The sequence below is a fragment of the Hyperoodon ampullatus genome (genome assembly GCF_949752795.1).
Source record: "Hyperoodon ampullatus genome assembly, chromosome: 3".
Lineage (NCBI taxonomy): Eukaryota > Metazoa > Chordata > Mammalia > Artiodactyla > Ziphiidae > Hyperoodon > Hyperoodon ampullatus.
Genome location: NC_136916.1, coordinates 48,714,067 through 48,737,132, shown reverse-complemented (window position 1 = coordinate 48,737,132; position 23,066 = coordinate 48,714,067). Strand labels below are relative to the sequence as shown.

The 23,066-nt window shown below is 43.2% G+C and overlaps 1 protein-coding gene across 1 annotated transcript in view; it reads right to left on the bottom strand.

The window, feature by feature from the left end:
- Positions 1 to 3,974: 3,974 nt before the first annotated feature.
- AQP9 (aquaporin 9) overlaps positions 3,975 to 23,066 on the bottom strand; it is a gene marked incomplete at both ends in the record, with an annotated part of 38,238 nt that continues 19,146 nt past the window's right edge. The window contains 5 exons of the mRNA XM_079701173.1: positions 3,975 to 4,149; positions 9,221 to 9,438; positions 11,206 to 11,324; positions 12,718 to 12,855; positions 18,084 to 18,210. Coding sequence (XP_079557299.1) covers positions 3,975 to 4,149; positions 9,221 to 9,438; positions 11,206 to 11,324; positions 12,718 to 12,855; positions 18,084 to 18,210 — 777 coding nt within the window. The remainder of the gene's footprint in view (positions 4,150 to 9,220; positions 9,439 to 11,205; positions 11,325 to 12,717; positions 12,856 to 18,083; positions 18,211 to 23,066) is intronic.

Genomic DNA, 23,066 nt, shown 5'->3' with positions numbered 1-23,066 from the left:
TGCAGGCTTCAGCAGTTGTGGCACGTGGGCTCAGTAGTTGTGGCTTGTGGGCTCTAGAGCGCAGGCTCAGTAGTTGTGGCTCACCGGCTTAGTTGCTCCGCAGCATGTGAGATCTTCCCAGACGAGGGATCGAACCCATGTCCCCTGCATTGGCAGGTGGATTCTTAACCATTGCTCCACCAGGGAAGTCCAGGAATATGTGTGTTTTAGAGATGGTAGTAAGTGCTGTGGAAAAAGATTAAGAAGGGAAGAGGATAGGGAGTGACAGGGTTGTCAGAAAGACCTGAAAAATGTGGTGACATTTGGGAAGACCTGAACAACTGGTAAAGGGAATTTCAGGCAAGAGAAGCATCAAGTACAAAGGTCCTGTGGCAGGAGCTTGTGTGGTGGGTTCAAGGATCAGGACAGAGGCTTGTATGGCTGCAGCTGAGGATAGACAAGGAGTACAATAAAGGCAAGACCAGGGAGACCCACATATTACAGGGTCTCTGGAGCTTATGGCACCCCAGGACCTCCCTGGTTCCTTCTCAGAAGGTCAAGAAGGCCCTTTCCTGCTCAGTGCTTGAGGAGAGAAAAGGGCCAAGATGTGGATGGTCCCCATGGTCTCAGGCCTCAGACCTGGCCTCCAGAGTATCCTCACAACTTCTAGGACTTCCAAGGCTCTCCTCTGTTTCCATCTTTCCTCTGCCCTTGGCCGTGTTTCCTGAGACCCCACAGGCAGGGTGTTGAGGACCACAAGGAGGAAGAGGCTGCAGTATGACTGAGCTGTGGGACACCAGGGGGTGCGCTAGAGCCCAAGATGTTTTTAGCAGACCAGGAAAATGTTTTAGTGTCTTCTAACATGATATAAAACATAATAATATAGTCTAGCTTGCCACCAGTGCAGTCATAAAACATAATTTAAGCAATAAAATTTTCTGTGAGGAAAGGGGCCCATGAGTGCAAACATGCCTAAAGTCTACAAAAGACATAATGTAGCCCTGGAGAGAAGATATAGTCAAGCTATGCTTGGACAACATGTCCATCCTCACATAGTTCCGTGGATTCTCTCAGCTAACTCAGTTCACTTATTCATGTTCAGTTTTATGAGGGCCTTCCTTTATTAATCTTGAGACTACGTTTCTTGATAGAGCTACTCCATTTCCAGCAAGAAAAAAGAAGTTGGGGCTTGGTGGATCAGTCTATCTACCTGTCTGTCTGTCTATCTATCTATATCTATCTATCTATCTAAATAATCATTTATCTATCTATATTTATCTATCATCAACTATGTACCTATTTATTTTTATAGAGACTTAGAGAGTCAGTAAACCTGACCAGGTCTACCACTGTTTCACTCCATATACTGTGATAAGTAAACATGTTGTCTCAGAGAACTTAAATTCTCAGTTTGAGAATTGATAAACAACTTGATATAAAAAATTTCTTTGTGGGTGATATTTGGTAGGTTGAGTATTCTGTTTAACTTATCTAAATACACTTAACTAGGAAGTCTTTGATAAATTACCTGAGATTGAACTAACATCGCTTTTTGTAGGTTCTACACTTAAAACTTTTATAAAAATTTTTAGCAACAACTTGTCCCAAATTCTTTATCAATGGTTTTCAATTGGTGTCCCCCACCACACACACAGAGCTTCTCTTCAGAGACCCTTCAGTGGCTGCATTGGGGGTGGTGTGTGAGATGATATCACAGGCAGGATGAAACTCACATCCTCTTCCCTGCCCTCTTTCTATTAATAGCAGCTCTGGTTTACTTGTGGATACCATATAAGATTTTATTTGAACAATAGGTTCTGTGGCTAAACAAAACTTGTAAACCATTCTCTATAACTGGAAGTTGTAATTCTTTTTCCATGATGAAATTTTTGAACACTGACATACCTTTAAATAAGGCAAGTGTGTGTGTGTGTAAGCAATTTAAAGGAAATAATAATTTATATCTTAAGGACTGGATTTTTAAATGTGACATTTTTACCCCACATGTTCTGGTCAACAGTTGAGTGTTAACTTTGGCTCTTAAAGGTTAGAAAAGTCCTACAACCTTTGGCATGCTCTGAGATCTCAACTTCTTGGGGAATCATAGAGAAATTCCATCTTTGGCATTAAAATAAATGCTTCTATTACGTTTTGTGATTGACAAGGAAGAGAGGAGGGAAGATGTTGCAATTCTACCTCCTAAAGAATCTGTTTTTTAAAGGTAGGTATTTGGCTCTAACTGACTTCTGACACATGTCATTCAACCCTATAGAAATTCTCTTGGATAAGAACCTGACCCAGGCAAACCCACTTGTAAACTGGGAAAGGGGGAGGATTTGAGTGTAAGCACCTTGAACCAGAGGACATTTTTTTTCCATTTAGAAAAACCTTCCTGAGGTTGATTTCCATAAGTGTACTTTTCCTCTTCATAATTATAGTCATTAATCACCAAGTAGTGTTTAAGAGCACCTGCGTGGATCACAGATTCCACAGTCCAACCTGAAAACTCGAATTTGGGATTACTTCTTGCTCTGAGAAGTATAATCCATTCCCAGGGTCTGCCCCTGACGCATCTGGCATCTCTGTTTTTGAAAGAACTTGGATCAGGGCACAGGATTTCATTGTCTTCTCTTACTCCTCTTTCCTTGAATCCAGGGTCTCTTAACCTCCGCACTATAGACATTTGGGGATGGATACTTCTTTACTGCAGGGGAGGGCTGTCCTGTGCATGGTAGGATGGTTAGCAGCATCTCTGACTTCTACCCCACTAGGTTCTAGAAATGCTCCTACCCCAGTTGTGACAACCAAAAATGTCCCCAGACATAGCCAAACGTCCCCTTGCAGAGGTAGTAGGTAGGACTGTGAAGGAGCAAACTGTTCCCTACTGAGAACCACTGCTCTCTAATCCCTGAGGATCCCCAAACTGAGAATCCTACCAGGAATTACCCGGTCACCACTAGACATGGTTCTCAAGGATACCCATGTACTTTAACCAAGTCAGTGTTCTCAACGCTGGCTGCACATTAGAATCACCTGAGATGTTTACCAATGACCAACTGAGCATTAGTGTTTTTTTAAAAGCTCCCCAGAGATCTCAATTTGTAGACAGGCCAGACAACCTCTGAACTAAGTGTACCTAACAATCTTAATACTTATTAAAACTCCAAAAAAAAAAACCTCACCCCAAATTTATTTCAAATAGGAAATGCCAAGTAGTTTCAGAGAAATAAAAAATTCCATGTATCAATCTATTACAGTCTATTATAGGCCCCTGGAGATATTCACATGTGCTTTTTGTTGTTTTGTTATCATCACAAAGCAGTTGAGAAACTGGATAACTCTGGGAATTCTGAGCTTTATAACAGTTTGACTGAAGGTGCATCACTTGATGTAGAGCAGTTTCTCTGGTGCTTGTAATTCACAGACTTTTTTGACCAAAGTGACAGGGAGGAGCCTGACCAAGAGGAAATTCCTGGAATGTACAATGTTGGAATTGGCAGGGAAGGAAGATCAAGACTTAGCAAGACTAAGTGTGGCCTAGAAAGGGAGGCCTCTGATAATGTTCTTCAGCAGATGAAAAATAGGATCTAATGGCTGCCTCTTCCCTTTGTTAGTGCTTCAGTAACAGTGGGAATAAAACCAGACAATGGTGGTCTTCGTAACTTAGGATCCAAAAGAATGATGCCCAGAAGGTGTATATGTTCTGGCAGCTGCCAGTCCCACTTCTGGCCAGCCAGGAGGGGCTGGCCAAGGTTTTCATCCAGTTATTAATCTTCTGAAAGGTATAGGATGCATTCAGTGATGTTCAACTTTCCGTGTGACCTTAGGCAACTCAACTTCCCTGAGATTTTGTTTCCTTATTTGAAAGATGAGCAGCGTGATATTTACCCCAGACAGTGACTCTAAGGATTAAGTTAGATAATATGTGTGAAAGTGCTTTGTGAAGTGTAAAGCCCAGTAGGTAGCCAATTGTAAACCCAGAGCTGAGTGTGCTATTACATTAGCACATTAAGTTCATGTTTCTCTGGTTTGTCCTCTGGCTGTTCTTCCTCGCAGTCTGGGTTAGGATCCGGGTGGTGGATTTCAATGACAAGAACATAGATGAGGCCTCCAGCGATAGCACCAACAAAAGGGCCCACTACAGGAATCCACCAGAAGTTATTTCCAGCTCTGAAATCAAACAGAGAAATTAGTGATACACCACTTGGCCTTCTTCCTGGTATTACTGCTAGTTATTCACTAACCAGCTAGTCATTTCTCATGCTCATGACTCCCTTTTAAATCAGCAAGAGCTCAGTATAAGGACACTCACTGTAGCTTGGCAACCATCATCCTAGATTTTGCAGTATACCTGATTTCAGATGATCTACTCCATTGTCCTGTTAGTACTTGTGAGAGAAAGTCCCATTTATTTTCCTTTCAGAAAATATAGTCCCCGAACCCATGGCTACAATTGAGGGCATTTAGGGAAAGTTCAGGTTGATTATTCAGGAGTTGCCTTCCCCTCATCCTGAAATAATGAGTCCTGGGGATTACGAATGGTTGGGAGATGTGGAGAGATTCCTGGACATGATTGGTGTATGAGGGCAATTACAGAATAAACCATCAGGAAACATTTGCCAATAAGTGAATTAAAAAAAAATCAAAGGTAGAGATATGAATTACCTACTAAATATAATTTAATTCAGTACTTATATTTTGAGGTCACAGCTTACTTAAACTTACTCTCTGATAAGGACTTTCTGCCATGTTTCCCTCTCCCCTCCAGAAATCCTCAATGTCAGCACATTGTATTGGAGGTGTAGTTCTGAGAGAAAGCAGGTGCCTTTGTGAATTGTCACCATCTCTTTTGGAGATAGAAAATCCATTTAAATAATTCCATAGAAAGGACCATGAGTGGTCAGAAGCAAGTAAAACTATACAATATGTTGTTTAAGGATATGTACATCTGAGATAAAACTTTTTAAAATCAGGATAATTATGAACAAAAAATTCAGAGTAATGCAGAGCGGGCAGAGGAAACGAGGAACACAACTATGCATGGGAACTTCACAGTGTTCTATCTGGGGGAAGGGTTCATGGCTGCTATTTTTTTTTTTAATCTTTTTTTTTTTTTTTTTTTTGCGGTACACGGACCTCTCACTGTTGTGGCCTCTTCCGCCACGGAGCACAGGCTCCGGACGCACAGGCTCAGCAGGCATGGCTCACGGGCCCAGCCGTTCCACGGCATGTGGGATCCTCCCGGACCGGGGCACGAACCCATGTTCCCTGCATTGGCAGGCGGACTCTCAACCACTGCGCCACCAGGGAAGCCCCATGGCTGCTATTTTTATTTTTATTCCTAACAACTATACATATTTCCATGGGACCTTTTGTTTGTATCAGTTTTTTATTAGAAAGGATAATAAAAGAAATAAGCACAAAACAGGGGGCCTGTCCTAGAATTCATGAGATTTAGTTCTAATCTCAGGAGGGTCCAGAAGGTCTTTGGGCAAAGTCTCCTCATCTCTGAGCTTCATTCTTCCATCTGAACAGTGGTCCCTTCCACCTGTATCATCCAAGCACTCTCTTAGATCCTGAATCTCAGATCATCAGTGCAGGCTCACAATAAGATAATAAGTCTTAGACCATAAACGCAGGCTCCGGGGAAGAGCACCATGATTAAGCACAGTGGCCAGCAGATGTCACTCTTACTGCACTGGAAAGAGGTCACTGCATTCAGCTGTTCTCACAGCGCCCTTTCCCACGCCTCCAAATCCAGGCGGAATTTTCTATGAGAGGCACCTGGGCTTTAAAGAACTAGGAGGCTTCTCTTCAGGTAAGCACATGAAGCAAGTTTAAGCCACCTTATTTGGTCCATCACTTCCCTTCTTCCATCATGTGCCTGTGGCACATCTTTTACTGTCATTTAACAGATTAGGGTCCAAGATATCTGCCAGCACACATGTCCTCCTTTCACTGGCTGGACCCTCTTGAGCTGGATTTGTTACACCAGGGTCACAGGGCTTAAATGGAGGAGCTCTGATGCGGTTCCCTGCCTGGCCTCACAGATAAACAAGGTCATTTGCACACTATGATTTGGGGGATGCCAGCAATATGTCTGTGTTAATTGCTTACGGTACCGTCATGAGGGATTCATTCCTTTGGTTAAACTATTTTTAAAATTAACAATACCCCTGAGATCCTTCATCCACTAAGTTATCAACACTTTAAAGTGAATTAGTGAAGACCACTTGCTTACATCCTAATACTTAAGGGAAAAGCAAGGGTCAGCCAGGGTCTGTCTTGCCCTTGTCAGACCTCCTGGAGCCCCACTCCCGCTGTCATCCTCACTCCGTGCCGTACAGGGGCAAGTGAGGATCCAAGGCAGTCTCGGTTTTATCTGAGACCTTGGGTGTGGATCCAAACTAGAAAGTCCCCTGAGTTAGCTTGGATGTAGAACCCTGAAAGGATGGGACACTTTAGGGACACTTTGGAGTCCTGTTATCCCTCAGCGGTTTCCTTGGGAACTTTTTGGTTGAGGATTATCAGTCCGTCTAGCTATTTCCTAACTGGTTTCTGCCCCCTCTACTCATTTTTAATCTGTTCTATATAATAATGTCGGATCAATTTTGCTAAATTGAAGTTCTAAACATGTCAAACTTCTGCCCTAAATCCTTTGTTGCTCCCTATAACCTACAGAAGAGGGAGCAGCAAAAACCCCAAAGTCTCATTCTGGGAATCTAGGTCCTCTAATGGTCTGAAACAATTGCCCTTCCAAGCTTCTTCACGCACTCTTCCAACTAAACTAGATCATGTGTTATTTTAACGTTCTGTCTTGGGATACAGAATCCTCTCTGCCTGAAATATCCTCTCTGTCCCCTGTTTAAGCCTGTCCAAATACTACAAAATGCCCCTACTTCCACCCCCATAATTCTCAAATTAGGAGCTACAAACCTCTCAACTCTTGGAGTTAATTAGTCGAATCTCTTTAATGGCGCAGGGCTCAAATAGAGGTCACATCACTGTGGGGCACCTTTTTCTCGGGGTCTGTGTGAAACTCACACAGGTGTCTTGCTGGTGGGGGCAGTGGTCTCCTGGAGTCAACCTCAGGAAATTGGGATTAAAGGAAACTCACGGGCCAATTCTGGGCTTTGGAAATAAGGAGATCTTTAACATATGCTTTTGACAGTCCATTGGAAGAATACAAATGATCCTTCCTAGTTGGCATTTTGTTCAACCTTTTCACGTTCTAGTATGATCATTCTGGAAGAGAGCTCCTCAACTGTGGCACTCTTAACATTTTTGGCTGAATAATTCTTAGTTGTGGCGATCTGTCCTGGATACTGTAAGATGCTTAGCAGTACCCCTCTACTGGCCTCTACCCACTAGATGCTGGTGACAACATCTGCCCCCACCCTCCCCAGTTATGACAACCCAAAGTGTCTCTAGGCATTGCCAGATGTCCCTGAGGGCAGTATCACCTCTGGCTGAGAACCACTGCTCTATAAATTCACTGCATTGTTTGTTTCTTAAAGATAGGGAATGTGGGGCTTCCCTGGTGGCGCAGTGGTTGAGAGTCCGCCTGCCGATGCAGGGGACGCGGGTTCGTGCCCCGGTCCGGGAGGATCCCACATGCTGTGGAGCGGCTGGGCCTGTGAGCCATGGCCGCTGAGCCTGCGCGTCCGGAGCCTGTGCTCCGTGATGGGAGAGACCACAACAGTGAGAGGCCCGCGTACCGCAAAAAAAAAAAGGAATGTTTCTTGAATCTTTTTTATCCCTCATCTCCTAGGACATGTGTGTCACATAGCATTTATCCATACTTTTATTCAATAGCTTTTATTGAGGCTTTCTATGCGCCAGGCCACATCCTCGTCACAGCAGACACAGCAGTGAAAACATGGTCAAGGTCTCTGTCCTCATGATGCTTATGCTGTAGCAGCTCTAGTGCTGTCTGTGGTGGTGATCAGAATGGTGTCAGTGATTTCAGTAGCTTGTGTTTCATGATGGTGAAGGCAACCCAAACTCTTAAATAAATTCATCACTTGTGTACAGCTATATACAGGTCAGCCTTAGCGACACTCAAGTGTATTGTTCTCACAGCAGACATTAAACTAAAATTTGCTCACACGTGTTTTCCCTGCTTCTCTTTCTCCATGTTAGAGCCCTGTTTCCTGGGGAACAAAGGTGGGTGCCTTTCCCAGAGAGAGATGTGATGAGTGGTTGGGGACTGGCCACCATGACTTAAGGGGGGACGGTGGGAAGGAATTAACGGGCAAAGTTTGTCCTGGGAGCTTGGTACCAGCAGTTGGCATATTTTATCGGCACATTCTGAGGTGTAAGGCACGGGGTCTTGCCACTTCCTGTGCACGGGCTCTCTTTGATGCCTGTTCCGCTAGGAATTTCTTATGCTTCAAGAATTCAAGAACCAGTGATTAGGACTCTGCGCTTTCACTGCCGAGGGCAAGGGTTCGATCTCTGATTGGGGAACTAAGACCCCGCAAGCCACATGGCATGGCCAAAAAAAAGAAAAAAGAATAAGCTCAGCACTCACTTCTTCTGTGGTGCCTCCCCCAACTTCCCCGGGTAGAGCTAGTCACTCCCTCATCTTTGTTCCCTTAGCACTTTGTTTCAGGGGTTACCAGAGCACTTGTTACATTGCTCAAGGCCAGTGTCTTATCTGATTTTGAAATTTCCTTGCCTAGCACAGTGACCACAGCATAGGTGGTGATTAAGGTAGATCTGTTGAATGAATGAATGAATGAAGCGAAGCTTACTTGGTCTCCTAGAAAGAGCCCTATATTAGTATCAGAAGATAGAAATTCTACCCCTTTGTCACAAAGTGAATACATAGACAAGTTATACATCTAAAATAGTCACATAAAGCCATATACCAATTGAGAAATTATTATCATTATTATATAGGACAAACCTATCTCTTTGAATCTATCTAGAGCCTCTCTATCTTTCTCTGTCTCTTTGTCTCTCTCTCTGTCTCTTATTATATCTCTGTGTCTGTCTATCTCTTTGTTTCCCTCCCCCTTCTCTCTCTCTCTCTCTCTCTCTCTCTCTTTCCTACACACACACACACACACACACACCGTATCATAAATCACCAGTGATACGTTCCACACTTATGATGAGGATGCACTTAACCTCATCCTCCCATTTGCACTCTCTTGGATCTCCAGGTCAAAGCACAGCCCTCCCCACTGAGGCACATGTGAACCTTCCTCCCTCCTCCCTGACCGTTGTTACTTACGTGAAGACCTCAAACCCCCAACCTGCCAAGGCAGTGAAAAGTCTGGGACTCAGGTCTCGAGCTGGGTTCATGGCACAGCCACTGTTCATTCCCAGAGAGGAAGAAATGACAACAATCAGGAAGCCAATGACAATGGGCTGTAGGCCTTTGGAGACTCCCAAGTTTCTTGAGTCAAAAACGGCAAAGATGACAATGAGGAGGAGCATGGTGGCCACTACCTGGGGAGGGAGAAAATATACAAGGGATTTAGCTTATATTCTTCCCCCTTGCCCACCTCAAAGTTCACCCACTCTCATTAAAAACAAACCCAGTAATAAGAAACGTACGCTGGGTGAGCACTCTGTGCCAGACCCTTATTGCAGCAATCCTAGACATGGGTGCTGATATCATTCTCCTTTACAGATTAGTTACCTGCCCAAGGTGACACAGTTAGTGACAGGTGTGGATACAGAGAGTTCAGCTCTAGAGACTGTTATCTTTCCTACACTATCCTGCTGAGCTACTACCAGCTAAATGGAGAGCAAGCTACAGGCTGGAAAAATGAACAAAGGGGCTCAAATTGGTGAGAAAAACAATGTGAGACATCAATAGATGAATGGGCAAAGGAAATGAAAAGAAAATCCATAAAAGAAAAATAGATTTAAGAAACAAATAAGAGGGAAAAACTGATTCACAATGAAAAACGTGCAAACAATACCAAGTGTTAGGGAACTGATACCACTTCTCTCAGGCTTACCTAATTAAACTAAGCACATGCTACACTTTTGAAAGGCAATTTGTCAGTACTTTAGCAACATGCATTAAAAAAATCCATAAGATTACATACTGAATTTGACCCAGTTGGATATTTTGAGAACCACATCATGGAAATAATCTAAAATATGGAAACATCATAAAGCAAATATGCAAATAAATAATTAAACATCATTTATAGTATTGAAAAACTGGAGTCCACATCAATAGGGAGAGGGCTAACTATATTATGAAGTGTCCATTCTATAGTCTATTATACAGCCATTAAAAGCTGTATAAGAGCTATCTGATAACATTTTAAAATGCTTATGATATTAAGAAAAATATGTGCATTATATTTTATACTTGAAAACAGCATAAAAACAAGTGGTAAGAGATTATACAAACAATGACAGCAGGTATTCTGAAGTGGTGTGGTACAGTGGGTATTTTCCCCACTCTCTAGTTTCTAAAATTTCCAAACTATTATTTTACTTTAACAGCTAAATGATAGCTTCTATTTACCAGACACTTATTATGTGCCAGGTACTTCATATGCTTTTTCTCATTAGAACGTCACACCAATCGGTGAGATAAATCATATTTATTCACAGTTTACAGATGAGGAAATGTAGATAGAAGGAGGTTAAGAAACTTGCCCAAGGGCACACAGCTCATAAGCAGAAGAATCAGGATGAGAACCAGACAAGTGATTTTAGACCAGAATAGTTGTGCTATTGGCTACACAACAGATGCTTGGATGCAGCTAGTTTAAATGTCATTAAGGCAGAGACACTTCTAGCTGCCTAGAGAGTCTGGATAAACCTATACACGTGGGGAGACACAGAAGACCTGTGATACTCTAAGCTCAACTACTACACTTCACAGTCCTTGAACTGAGATCACAATGTCTTTTCTTGAGGCCTCTACGTTTAGATCATGTGCACAAAAGAGTTAGGTGGAACAAACCCCATTTGCCCCTACAGGGGTTGAAATGTCCAGTCATGCACTTTTCTCTGAAACTTGACTGATGTGGAACAAGTGTATGTATTAAAGAGGAGGCAGGAAACCCTTAGTGGTATGAACTTCGGCAAGGGCAGAAATTTGTCAACAAAGCTTGGGTTATGTGTAGGGACCTCTGACTTTGGAAACACAGCCTTTCCTTTCTGATAGGCCTATAATGTTCCTATGCATCCCCCTTATTAGATTATGTCTTTTCACCAAAGTTAGGTCTTTGTTGAATGTACACTTACTTGGTCTGCAAGTGCGTTCACCAGAGACAGATATGGAGCTGGGTATGTTGCGAAAATGTGTGCTGTTGCGTTTTCTCCCACGACGAGCAGTTTTCCACCAGCAAAAGACAGAAATGCATCTATGGAAGACAGAGCTCTGGCATGTTAGTGTCCTCTGGGCAGGGGGGAGGTAGGCCTATGCCAGGTCTTGTGCTGAACAAGTACAGGCGAACCCTCAGGTTCAGCTAGGCAGATCCGTATCATTTGCCTCTTTTCACTTCACAGTATGGTAGCTTTAGAGGTACCCAGAGAACTCCCAGGATAGCACGTCAGAGAGAGAAAGCCCCGGCTACCCTTGATGGTTCACTCCACGTTTGTGCCAAATCCTTATCCAGTGGGTCTTGGGAACCATTTTTCTTTGAGGGGAATTCTTAGAATTTTCAAGATTGACTAAAAGGGAAAGTGAAGCTTGGACTTGCTCTGTGTAGAGCTCATGATTCCCAGAGGGTTCTCAGTAACCCCTAATAGCAGTACAGAATTTGAGGGCATCAAGGTACAGTGAAGATGCCCTTAGAACAAGGAACACAGAAGTCCCCGACACAGCCAGCACCACCCACAGGCCTCTCTGGCCATGGCAGCTGGTTCTCTAGGTTTCCGGTCTGGTCTTGAGTAATTCTTTAGTCTTCTTACACTCTAATTCTTAGGATACTCTGTGGGAAGAGGTCCCTTTCCACAGTGTACCTCTCAGGCTTGGCTCATAATTCTAGTTCCTAAGGGCTTCAGTTTGAGAGTCATAAAGTATTAAGACTTACCTTGGGTTAGATAGAAGGAACTACTTTAACACTTGATTTTATGGAACCCCAAGGTTTTTTAGTTTGAAGGGCCTAAGAAGTCACCTACTAGTTCAATTCCTTTATTTTCCAGCAGAGGAAACTGAGACCAATAAGGTCAGATGACTTACTGAAGTCACACAGCTACGTACTTAGTTCACATGGAACTAAAGTCTGGGTCTTTGATCGTCAGTACTGTGGTTCCCCCAGGACTGTTGCAGAATGGATGCCCTGGCTATTGGATGGAAGGGAGAAGAGGTTCCCCACCCAGCCCATTTCTCTGCTATGCCTCTTCCTTCAAAGACTTTGTTCCAGATTCCTTCTTTAAGTACTTACTCATCATTCTCCTTGCCACAAGTCAACGGCTCCCTTCCCAGCCAAATCAAAGAAAACCATGGAGAAGCCAGTGGCCTATTGCTTACTTTGGCATTGTTCACAGTGTAGTGCTGGTTGGGTCTAAAAATATACTTCCTTTAAGTTCTGCCCTCCGTTTAAGTTGTGACCATTTTCATTAAGAGGCGTCCTGAACGTGCCCTGATGATAATGTTGGCCCCATTGTTTAGAACTTAGGACTCTTAGAACTGCGTGTCAAGTGGAGAACGTTTCCTGTTCTTACCTCATCTCACCTCTTCCTACCAAGTAATTCTGACTTTCAACTTATAGCCAGCTCTCCCTAATCTCTGGACTCAGGGGCCCTACTTACCATAATAAATGCCAAAGAGGGTTGCAGCCCCTACAAAGGCTCCCAAGAGCTGGGCCCCCACATAAAAGGGGAATTTGAACCACTTCATCCGTCCAAAAAGACACATTGCAAAAGTCACAGCTGGGTTGATGTGGCCACCTGCAAGGAAGATTAGGAAAGTCAGAGGGCAGACCAGGGAGAATTATTGTGAAGGAAACCTTATCTAGGGACTGCAGGCAGAATTCAGTCTTCTAGGTGAGGAACTGTATGTGAGGAGACAGAGGGGTGTGTGTGTTTGTGTGAGTGTGTGTGTGTGTGTGTGTGTGAGTGGAGAGGAAAAGAGGACTAATAATCCTCATGGCATCATTAGACACTGTTTAGGAAGTTTAGCTTTCTCAAAAGAAAGTCAAATATATAAAGAAACTTGTACTCAAGTGGCTCATTTTCTCTCTCTCTCTCTCTCTCATCTTTCTCTCTCTCTCTCTCTCTCTCTCTCTCTCTATCTATATCATCTATCTACTGGGTTTTGCCTAACTATAAAGCAATAACCCCAAAGAGATTGATATAAACTGTTAACTTCAGTATATTTGTAAGTCAATATACTTATATACTTGTAAGATTTAAATCTATATCTAGTCATTTCTAAGTCCATGTCCAGAGGATATAGAAACAATCTTAGGACTGAAAAGAGATATCTCTTTAAGGGGAAATGGCCCTTCCTTTGTGAGCTGTGCCTCTCACTGAGGTAAGGGGCTCAGTTTATTTTGAGGTAGTCACAGTGTCTGAGTGGATTTTCTGTAGTTTCTCTGCATAAACGATGTTTATCTCACACACACAAGTGGAGCAACACTTCCTCCACTCCAGCCTAAACTCTGACTAGAGAAATCAGCCTCTTTGATTCTAACCCAGTTGCAAGGTCAGGTAGAGGGCTTGCTCTGGGGTAGGTTACTGATATCCCCAGCTGGCTTTGCTAGTAACAACAATAACAACAATGCATATTGAACACTTGCCAGATGCTGTCATAGGGGTATTACATGCACTTGATCCTCCTAAGAACCCAGTGAGGTGGGTACTAGTCCAGTTAACTGCTGAGGAAACTGAAGCACAGAAGTAAAGTAACATTTTAAGGTCACATGGCTAATAAGTGGTAGGTCTAGGATTCAAATTCAGGTTTATTTGAACTCTTGGGCCTATGTTCTTTTCTAGACCTTCTTTACCAAGTTTATAAAGGTTTCTCTGCCTTAGAAGGCAGGGAAGAATTTTTCAAAGATCATCTTTGAGCATATGGGCTTGATTCCTAGGGATGAAGGACACTCATATGAAGAGTGCCAATGATATTTAGTGTGGAGGGGGAATTAGAGTAACTGTCAATGTGACCACACTGAAATGTGGACCTCTGGGTTGTGGAAATCGTTGTAAACAAAGGAGTGATTATGATAATGACGATGATGATGACGGCACTTTGCCATTTGACCCCCCACAGAACATATTGGTGTTTTGGGAAGGCTTCCCCCCTCTCCCCAGTCGGTGAAGAAAGCTTTGCTTTTCCTGAGTCTCTAAGTCAAAGTGGGCTTGCAGTGGGGAGGGGTTCTGACTGCTGACTACACCGTGAGGGTCCTTTCGTCACCTGCCTCTGCCACTCGGGGGCTAATATGAACAAGAAAATGCCAATATATCAAAGCACAGGTGACTTCCTGAAGCCTTACACACACATCACCTGTTTTGTTTTACTTTTAAATCTAAGAGAGTCACAATTCTGGAGGCTGGCAGGAGTACAGCTTCCTAGGGAAGCTGGAAACAGGGGTTAGAAGAGGGGAGCGCCCAGGGCAGTGGAAAGTTCCTGGAGCCAGCCCTGTTCCTCTTCTCCCAGAACTGGTTGGAGGGTAGCCGCCACCCAGCCAGCCTGGAGGAACCCATTGTGAAAGGACAAGGGGATGTAAGAAATCACCTCCAATCAAAAATGTCTCCCCTCAGATGAGTCCACCAATGGGAGAGTTACTGTTTAGCAAGCTCCTCTTCCAAAACAAGACTTGCTGTAGGTAGGTTTATGCTTTTAACCCCTCAAAAACACCCTGAGGCAGGAACTATTGTTCACCTTGACCTTGACATGCTGCAAGGCACTTAGTAGGTTTTCAAGATATGAAAGTTGATATTTGTGGGATCTAAAATATGGCATAAATGAACCTATCTACAAAGCAGAAACAGACTCATAGACATAGAGAACAGACTGGTGGTTTCCAAGGGGGAGGTGGGGAGGGAGAGGGAAGGACTGGGAGTTTGGGGTTGGTAGATGCAAACAATTACATTTAGAATGGCTAAACAACAAATCCTAATGTATAGCACGGGGAACTATATCCAGTCTCCTGAGATAAACCATGATGGAAAAGAATATAAAAAAAGAATGTCTCTATGTGTATAACTGAGTCACTCTGCTGTGCAGCAGAGACTGGCACAACATTGTAAATCGACTCTACTTCAATTTAAAAAATTGAAGGAAAAAGAGATATGAAAGTTGAAGAAATAGTCAGAGGTCTTTATTCAGATAGCTCAGACTACAAAGATCTACAGAGGGAAAGTTGTTTGGGAGTCAGAGAGGGTGTGCCCGGGAGGGTGCTTTGCAAAGCAACGAGGAGAGTTTCTCCTTGCAGAGATGCGTGATCACTTGGCTTACCCGAAGGACAAAGCAGAGCAGTGTAGTGGAAAGAACATGAGTGCTAGAGTCAGAGAACGCCACACTCACATCTTGGCCCTGCCAAGGTGGTTGTGATGATCAGATTATTCACATAAAGAGCCCAGGGGGATAGCTGGATTCCCCGAGGCCTGAGATGAAAGTCTTACATGAGCAAGGTGAACTCTTTCAAGGTTCTGTCCTAGACGAGTCTCCTCCCCACCACCCACAGACAACTCTGTGATAGAGATCATCTTAATATTTTATTTGTCATTAAGCAAAGCTATTTTGATTTTTCAGTGAGTTTTTATTGCTTATAAAAAAAACTACATCAAAAACAACCGCCATAGTCTAGGTACAAGCTGGCAGTGTAAACACTTCGTGGGGGATGGTGCATAATTAGGGCATTATGAGTTCTGATTGGCCAGATTGGATTGCCAGACTACTGGCAAGTTCACAAGGGAGAGGGCGCGGTAACTGCCATGCAGTAAGGTAATGCTTTATGTTCCACAACCAGATGTCAGCTGACCTTACCAGTCTGGACCACAGAGTGGGATCCCATTTATGTTTATGCCTCATATACATTGGTTATTTTTGGAATTCCCAAAGAGGGCCTCACATATGCCCACAAACCAGCATGTTAGCTGCAGCCACTGTGAGAAAGTCACCTCCCCTACATAGTCTTCCTCTCCTATTCCTGGGCTGCTGAAGCCAATACTGAGTCTGCAGTGATGTCATCAGTGGGCCAGTGTGTTGTCTGTGCATGTTCCCCCCAGTTCTCAGGGAGCCTGAATATCATTTCCAAACAGAGATGGGGAGATAAGCTCCTTTTCCAACTCAGTGCTACCTTATATCAGCCGGGCTCAGAAACTGCTCACCTTGCGTTTTGAGATCTCACAGTCTCTCATAAACAATTTGGACAGCTCCCAAGCCTCACCCAGAAGCAGCCTCTAGTGAAAACAGTCCCATCAGCTCTGGCCCTTACTCTGAGCGCAGGGGCTTAGTCCCAGTCTAAAGGCCAGATGGGAAGACTCTACACCATCCTTTACTCCCTCTTCTCCTTCCTGCTGGTCCCTGTCCCTTCTCCTCCTATCGTGACTCCAAATATGTCAGTGGATGCAAACAGGCATTGACAGCGCTGGTGGTAAAGGGTGTTAGCTACATTGGTAGGGTCTGGGACCAATTTATCCTAAGTAAATATTTGATGAAGTTTAATTCAGGGTGTTATGCAGGTGAAATACTGCAAAACCACATCTCCACCTTTAAAAAAATCGCTGAAAATATGCCTACATTTATATTGCATGGTTTGTGGAAACAACATCTGTGTGAATGTAGTTGGGAGCGTGAGGAGAGGCAGTGGAGCATCCTGCATGCTTATTTGAAGCCAGGAGTGTGTTCTGTGTCTGGTGTCAAGACCTACAACTGTAATTAAGCCTTAGCACATTCACGGTGTTCCCCTGGTTATTCTTGTGTCTTAGGTAGGTAGTACAGTGCTGGGATCACAGCAAAGGCTCGGCAAGAGTTTGAACAGAAACACTGCTCATGCCAAACAAACCACATGTATGGGAATCTGTAACCTGGTCTGCCCCAAGATCTGAGTCCACCTGTGATATGGAAAGGCTGAGAGCTAGCAAATGCCTGTTCCAAGTGCCCAGCCCATGGATGCCCTGTCGGGGTCGGGGCAATCATTCTTTAGTGCTCCAGTGGCAGCACTTGTCACCAGTCCAGCCAGCTCAACTGCAGGATCCTCCAGCTGGATCATACTGCCCATAGGCCCTGCCTGTACTGTCCTTCCCATAGTAGACCACTGGAAATGTTGTATAATAATGGGGACCTGTGCTTTGCTGTCGTATCGACCAGGGTCAAATCTTTGATCTGTCTCTTTGCCAGCTGTGGGACTTCTGGCAATTTACTCAATCCCTTGGAGCTCCAGTTTTCTCTGTAGAATGGACAATAATACCGGCCTCAGAGTGCTGCTATAGAAGTGAGAGGAGATAAAGTATGTACAGTACCCAGTACAGTGCCCAGCAGGCAGGGGGTCCCTTCTTCCGTTATCACCAACAGTCTTGCCTTAGTCCTCTGAGCCCCCAGACGAGGCTGCTGAGGATTCTGCAAGCGTTTGGGAAGTGGATCATTTCCACAGTTCCTTCCTGAGGTCCCAGGCTGTATTAAATATCATTTCATTTTGCTTCTCAGAACCTTGAGAACGGCTTCTAATTAGCCTACCACTCAGGACAGAATTGGACCAAGACCTTCTGACTAGCCCTGCACCTCCATGAACACACTAGCTATTTTGCAAATGACCTAGGCTCTCTCTGATTGCTGTGGATAAAGGTCCAGGGAATTGCCTCTGTTGGAGTGATATTCACTGGGCTATTCACAGCATACCTGGGAAGTGGTTTCCAAGCGTGGGGTAGAGTTAGTAAAAGATTCTATTGATAGATAAAGAATACTATTCAGTAGCCAGATTTAGGAATCAGTCAGTTCTGAGTTCCAACCCTCATCTCTGTCTTTTGCTAAATGTTGCCTTTGTGCCAGTCACTTACCATTTGCTGGCCATTTAAATTTTGTCATCTATAAAAATAGAATCAAATACATATTCTTGCAGGACTGTTGAAGTCTAAAAATATTAAGGTCTGTAAAGTACCCAGACCTGCGCTAGTACATTGGAATGGTTGAGTTAATAGCAGCTGTTATTATTATTATTTCTATTACTTACCAGAGACACCTCCAGCAACATAAATGGCCATTACTATTGCCAATGAAAATCCAGTATAGATAGTGATGATTCCTCCATGATGTCCTCGACTGAGGACAGCTTGGGCAACAGAGCCACATCCAAGGACCTGGAATGAAAGGGATCTCAACAAGTAAGTGAAGATGGCCACTATCAAAGACAATGGAAAGTCAGAGTAACAAGAAGCATTATTCAAGCACACTCATGGCTTGGACTGCCATAGGCCTCGTGCAAATCAAATTATAATCTTCCAGCTGTGCACAGGTAGCAAACGATGGTCCCAAGGCTGCATCTGGCTTATGGATGAGTTTTGTTAAGACTGCACAGTGTTAAAATTTTGTATGAATTTATAAACCAAGTAATTTGGTAATCATTTCATAATATATATAAATATCAAATCATTATGTTGTAAAACTGAAACTAATATAATGGTGTATGTCAATTATACCTCGGAAGGAAGGAAGGAAGGAAGGAAGGGGGGAAGAAAGGAACATTTGGTGAGGGAGGGTTATTGGGAAAGATGAAACAGTCATACAAGTTTGGTAGGAAAACAACAGGACAACGAATGACCATCAGCCTTTGTCACTCTGGTTTAAAGAGCCAGTGTGGTCCTGGAGGAATAAGTTCTGGGCTGCAGGATCATTAGATCATTGCTCTTAGATGTCAAGTAGCCACAACTTTTCGTAGAATACAGGTTCTGTTTTGGGTTTTATAACTAAAGAAGAGCAACCAACTGGAGGGAGGGCTCAGCATCAAGTAGTGGATATTATTTAAGGGCATATGAAGAAAGGTTTCAGAAACAAACGTATTTAAGGAACAAGAGATTAAGAATGTGAAGACTTCTTATCAGGAACATAATAACCAGCTCTTGTGTCCCTTCACAAAAGAATGAGAAAGGAAGTCTGAACCTGGAATATGAGAAGTTGCACATAAACCATTTCCTGATAGTGATGAATTAATTCTAAATAGCTCCCTTGGGACCCATTTGTGGAGTCCTTCAGAGAAATACAATTTACAAACAATGGGTATTTAATACATATAGAATGATTTTGGTTTACTCCTCCCTGAAGGCAGAGAAATTACCTAGATGATCTTTTAACATCCACTCCAGTCCCTGATTCTAAGATATATTGATTTAGCTCTACCTGCTAGACAGTAGGGAGAAGTAGGACTTGACATCTCAAGGGGAGCACAGGGGCTGCATATCACACGCACAGGGCTGTCTTTGACGTTAATCACAGACTCCAGACCCTGTACTGAGAGCTAAATAAAGTTGCAGCAGGAACATGTTCCCTTTTCCCTTTCCAAAAAGAAAAAAATCCCCTGGGTTCATTTCACAGCCTACCATTTCACCTAGGCTTGACATTATTTTTTTCTAGGGTCCCTATCTGTTATAATAACTGTCAGAATTAAAACAACACTGCTGTCTTCCTTTTTAATTTATAGCCAATTAAATGCACCTGGCACAACTTCCAAGCTAACTGGCATTTTGGTAGCATCTTCTGAAAAAAGGAAAAAAACATTCCTGACAGCTGAGATGACCTGATTTAGACAGCCGGGGGTAAGAAGAGACACATCCAGACACTGGCCAGTCCTGAGCTATTACTACTTTCCACATAAGCTTCTTCCCTCTTTTATGGTCTGATGTTCACGCACTTGTGGTAGTCTACAGGGGGCATAAAAGCTTTAAATGGCGTGAGTGGACCTGGGGAGGCTTCTGTCCTGTCAAACTTCATTGTGATTAATACTCTCCTCTTCTACCCTAGATGTTGAAATTGCTTTTTTGTTCTTTTCTAGAGAGGATAACTGATGCCGTGCACTGCAAGAAAGGAGCAGAAGGAGAAATGAACAAGGTAAGGACTTAAGTTACTCTAGTCAGAAATTGTTACTCAGAAGATTTCAGCCCAACTTGACATCACTGCTTCTTAATTTTTAAACACATTCATACAGCCTGAAAATCAATGAGGAAGACAGGTAATTGCCTGCTAGTATCTTTCCTTGCCTGCTTCATCCCACCTGCATTCACAGCACCAGGGAAGCAGATCTGGGATATTCTAATGTTATCATGGTCTGATTGCTAGGGAATTGGTCACCCACTCTGGTTTCCTTCTTCTGTGTGCCCACTGTAATTTTTTTTCCTTAAAAAAATGAGAGAACTGTTGTTTATGGTATTACTGATAGAATTTCCAGCATGATTCCGTGCTCTAACCTTTAAGAACTGCCGTACTTTCCCCCTTCTTAGACACAGAAAGAGCCAACCTGTCTCAATTTTTCTGGTCTCCCTATCTAGAAATCTTTTTTTGGACCCATCACCCTTTCATATTCTTCTCACTAAACCTAACCTCTTTTCTCTGAAATTCACTTGTACTGTCTGTACTGAACAATTAATACTTAGTTGTTTTCCAGATGCCTGATCTTGATTTCCTTATCTAGAAAACAATCTCTAAGATTCCTTTACATACCAACAGGCAACAATATGCTAGTCTATCCTGTTTTATTCTGTTTCCTTGGGTGTTGTGTTTCCCAAGTCCACCACCCATATGCATGCCATCCACAGACCTCCAAGGTCTCTTCCACCTTCTTGTCAGGATCCAGCACCTACCTTCTCCAGGTAGGTAAAAAAAATCACAAAACCATGTAGGGGAGGGAGGGTATTACAAAGCCATGGATCTAGTCTTCACTGTGCCCTGAAAAGTCTTCGTTCATTTCTCATTCATATTCTCCCAATAGTTTCATCAAGCCTTCTCTTCTCTCATTAGCCCAAGGCACCTGAGCCCCCTTCTGCAAATAATATCTCCTTCTACTTGACTCAGTACCTGTAGGTGGCTTTGAAGATCAATGGGAATTCAGAAGATCACATAAACACTGTGTTCTGGTTATTCAGTGCTATGAAACTAACTACTCCCAAACTTAGTGGTTTAAAATGGTAACATTTATTTTGCTTGTGAATCTATCATTTGGGTAAGGTTTGGTAGAGCATCTTACGTCTGCTCCATTTGGTATCAAATGTGATGGTTCAAAACTTGAAAGACTGAAATTATCTGAAGGCTCGCACAGTCACATGTCTAGTGGTTGATGTCAGCTGTCAGCTGATGCCTCAGCTGGTGGGTTGGCCAACACACCTACAAATGGTCTCTGTGTGGGTTGGCTGAGTTCCAGGGGTGAGCACTGTACAGCCTTCAGAGCCTGCGTTCTTAAACCCTGCATCATGCTACCTCTCAGCCATAGCACTACTTTGGTTCTGAACTCAATAGCACACAAATTACAGCATCCTTAATAGGCATTAACTTGGCCCATGTTGGTTACCTTTAGGAACAGGGAGCTTATTACCCATCAGGTAGCTTGTTCTAAATATTTTTGGTGTTCCAGTAGTTGGGGAGTCCTTCCTTATATGAAGTTGGAGTCCTTTTTTCCTGTAACTTCTGTTCATGAGCTCCTGGCTTACTCTTGGGACCTCAGAGAAGAAGCCTCTTTTATACAGCAGGCACTCCATTAAGTAGAGGGAGCAAAAAGTCCTCCCTGAGTTCTTTTCTGCTGGATGTTTGTCCCTTCACCTTTGATCCCTAGGGCTCCTCAGATTCCCAGGGAGTCTCACCTGGACAAGCTCTAGGTTGTTAGCACCCCTTTTAAGCACGGAGCCCAGGAATGGACACAATCCTCCCTTATTTTTTTTAAGCTTTTAAAAATGTTTATTATTTAAGATGAAAAATCCTGTGCAGGCTCCTTGTAGAGAATATGAGGAATATATAAAAATATAAAGGAAAAAACCCAATCACAATGCCTTTACCTATGAACAGACATTATAAACATTTTGGCTTATTTCTCCCCAGTAATTTTTAAAATATTTATTTATTTATTAAAGTATAATTGACCTAAAACACGATTCACTGTTTTCATACATTACAAAATGATCACCACAAGTCTAGCTACCATCTGTCACCATACAAACTTATTACAGCATTACTATGTTCCCCATGCTGTACTTTTCATTCCTGTGACTCATTTTGTAACTGGAAGTTTGTACCTCTTAATTTCCCTCACCTATTTCACTCATCCCACCACCGCCCTCCCCTTTGGCAACCACCTGTTTGTTCTTTATATCTATGAGTCTGTCTCTGTTTGTTATATTTGTTCATGTATTTTGATTTTAGATTCTCTGACTTATTTTACCTAGCATAATACCCTCGAGGTCCATCCACATTGTCACAAATGGCAAGATTTCATTCTTTTTATGGTTGAGTAGTATTCCATTGTATATACATACCACATCTTCTTTATCCATTACTCTATTGATGGACTCTTAGGTTGCTTCCATATCTTGGCTATTGTAAATAATGCTGCAGTGAACATAGGGATACATATAACTTTTCAAATTAGTGTTCTTATTTTCTTTGGATAAATACCCAGGAATGGAATTGCTGGATCATGTGGTAGTTTTATTTTTAATTTTGGGGGAAACCTCCATCCTGTTTTCTATAGTGGCTGCACCAATTTACATTCCCACCAACAGTGCATGAAAGTTCCCTTTTCTCCACATCCTTGCCAACACTTGTTATTTGTTGTCTTTTTGATGATAGCCATTCTAACAGGTGTGCAGTGACACCTCATTGTGGTTTTTTTTTTTTTTTTTTGCGGTAGGCGGGCCTCTCTCTGTTGTGGCCTCTCCCCTTGCGGAGCACAGGCTCCGGAGCACAGGCTCAGTGGCCATGGCTCACGGGCCCAGCCGCTCCGCGGCATGTGGGATCTTCCCAGACCGGGGCACGAACCCGTGTCCCCTGCATCGGCAGGCGGACTCTCAACCACTGCGCCACCAGGGAAGCCCTCTCATTGTGGTTTTGATTTGCATTTCTTTGATGATTAGTGTTGTTGAGCATCTTTTCATGTGCCTGCTGACCATCTGTATGTCTTCTTTGGAAAAATGTCTGTTCAGGTCCTATACACATTTGTTTCTTTGATGTTGAGTTA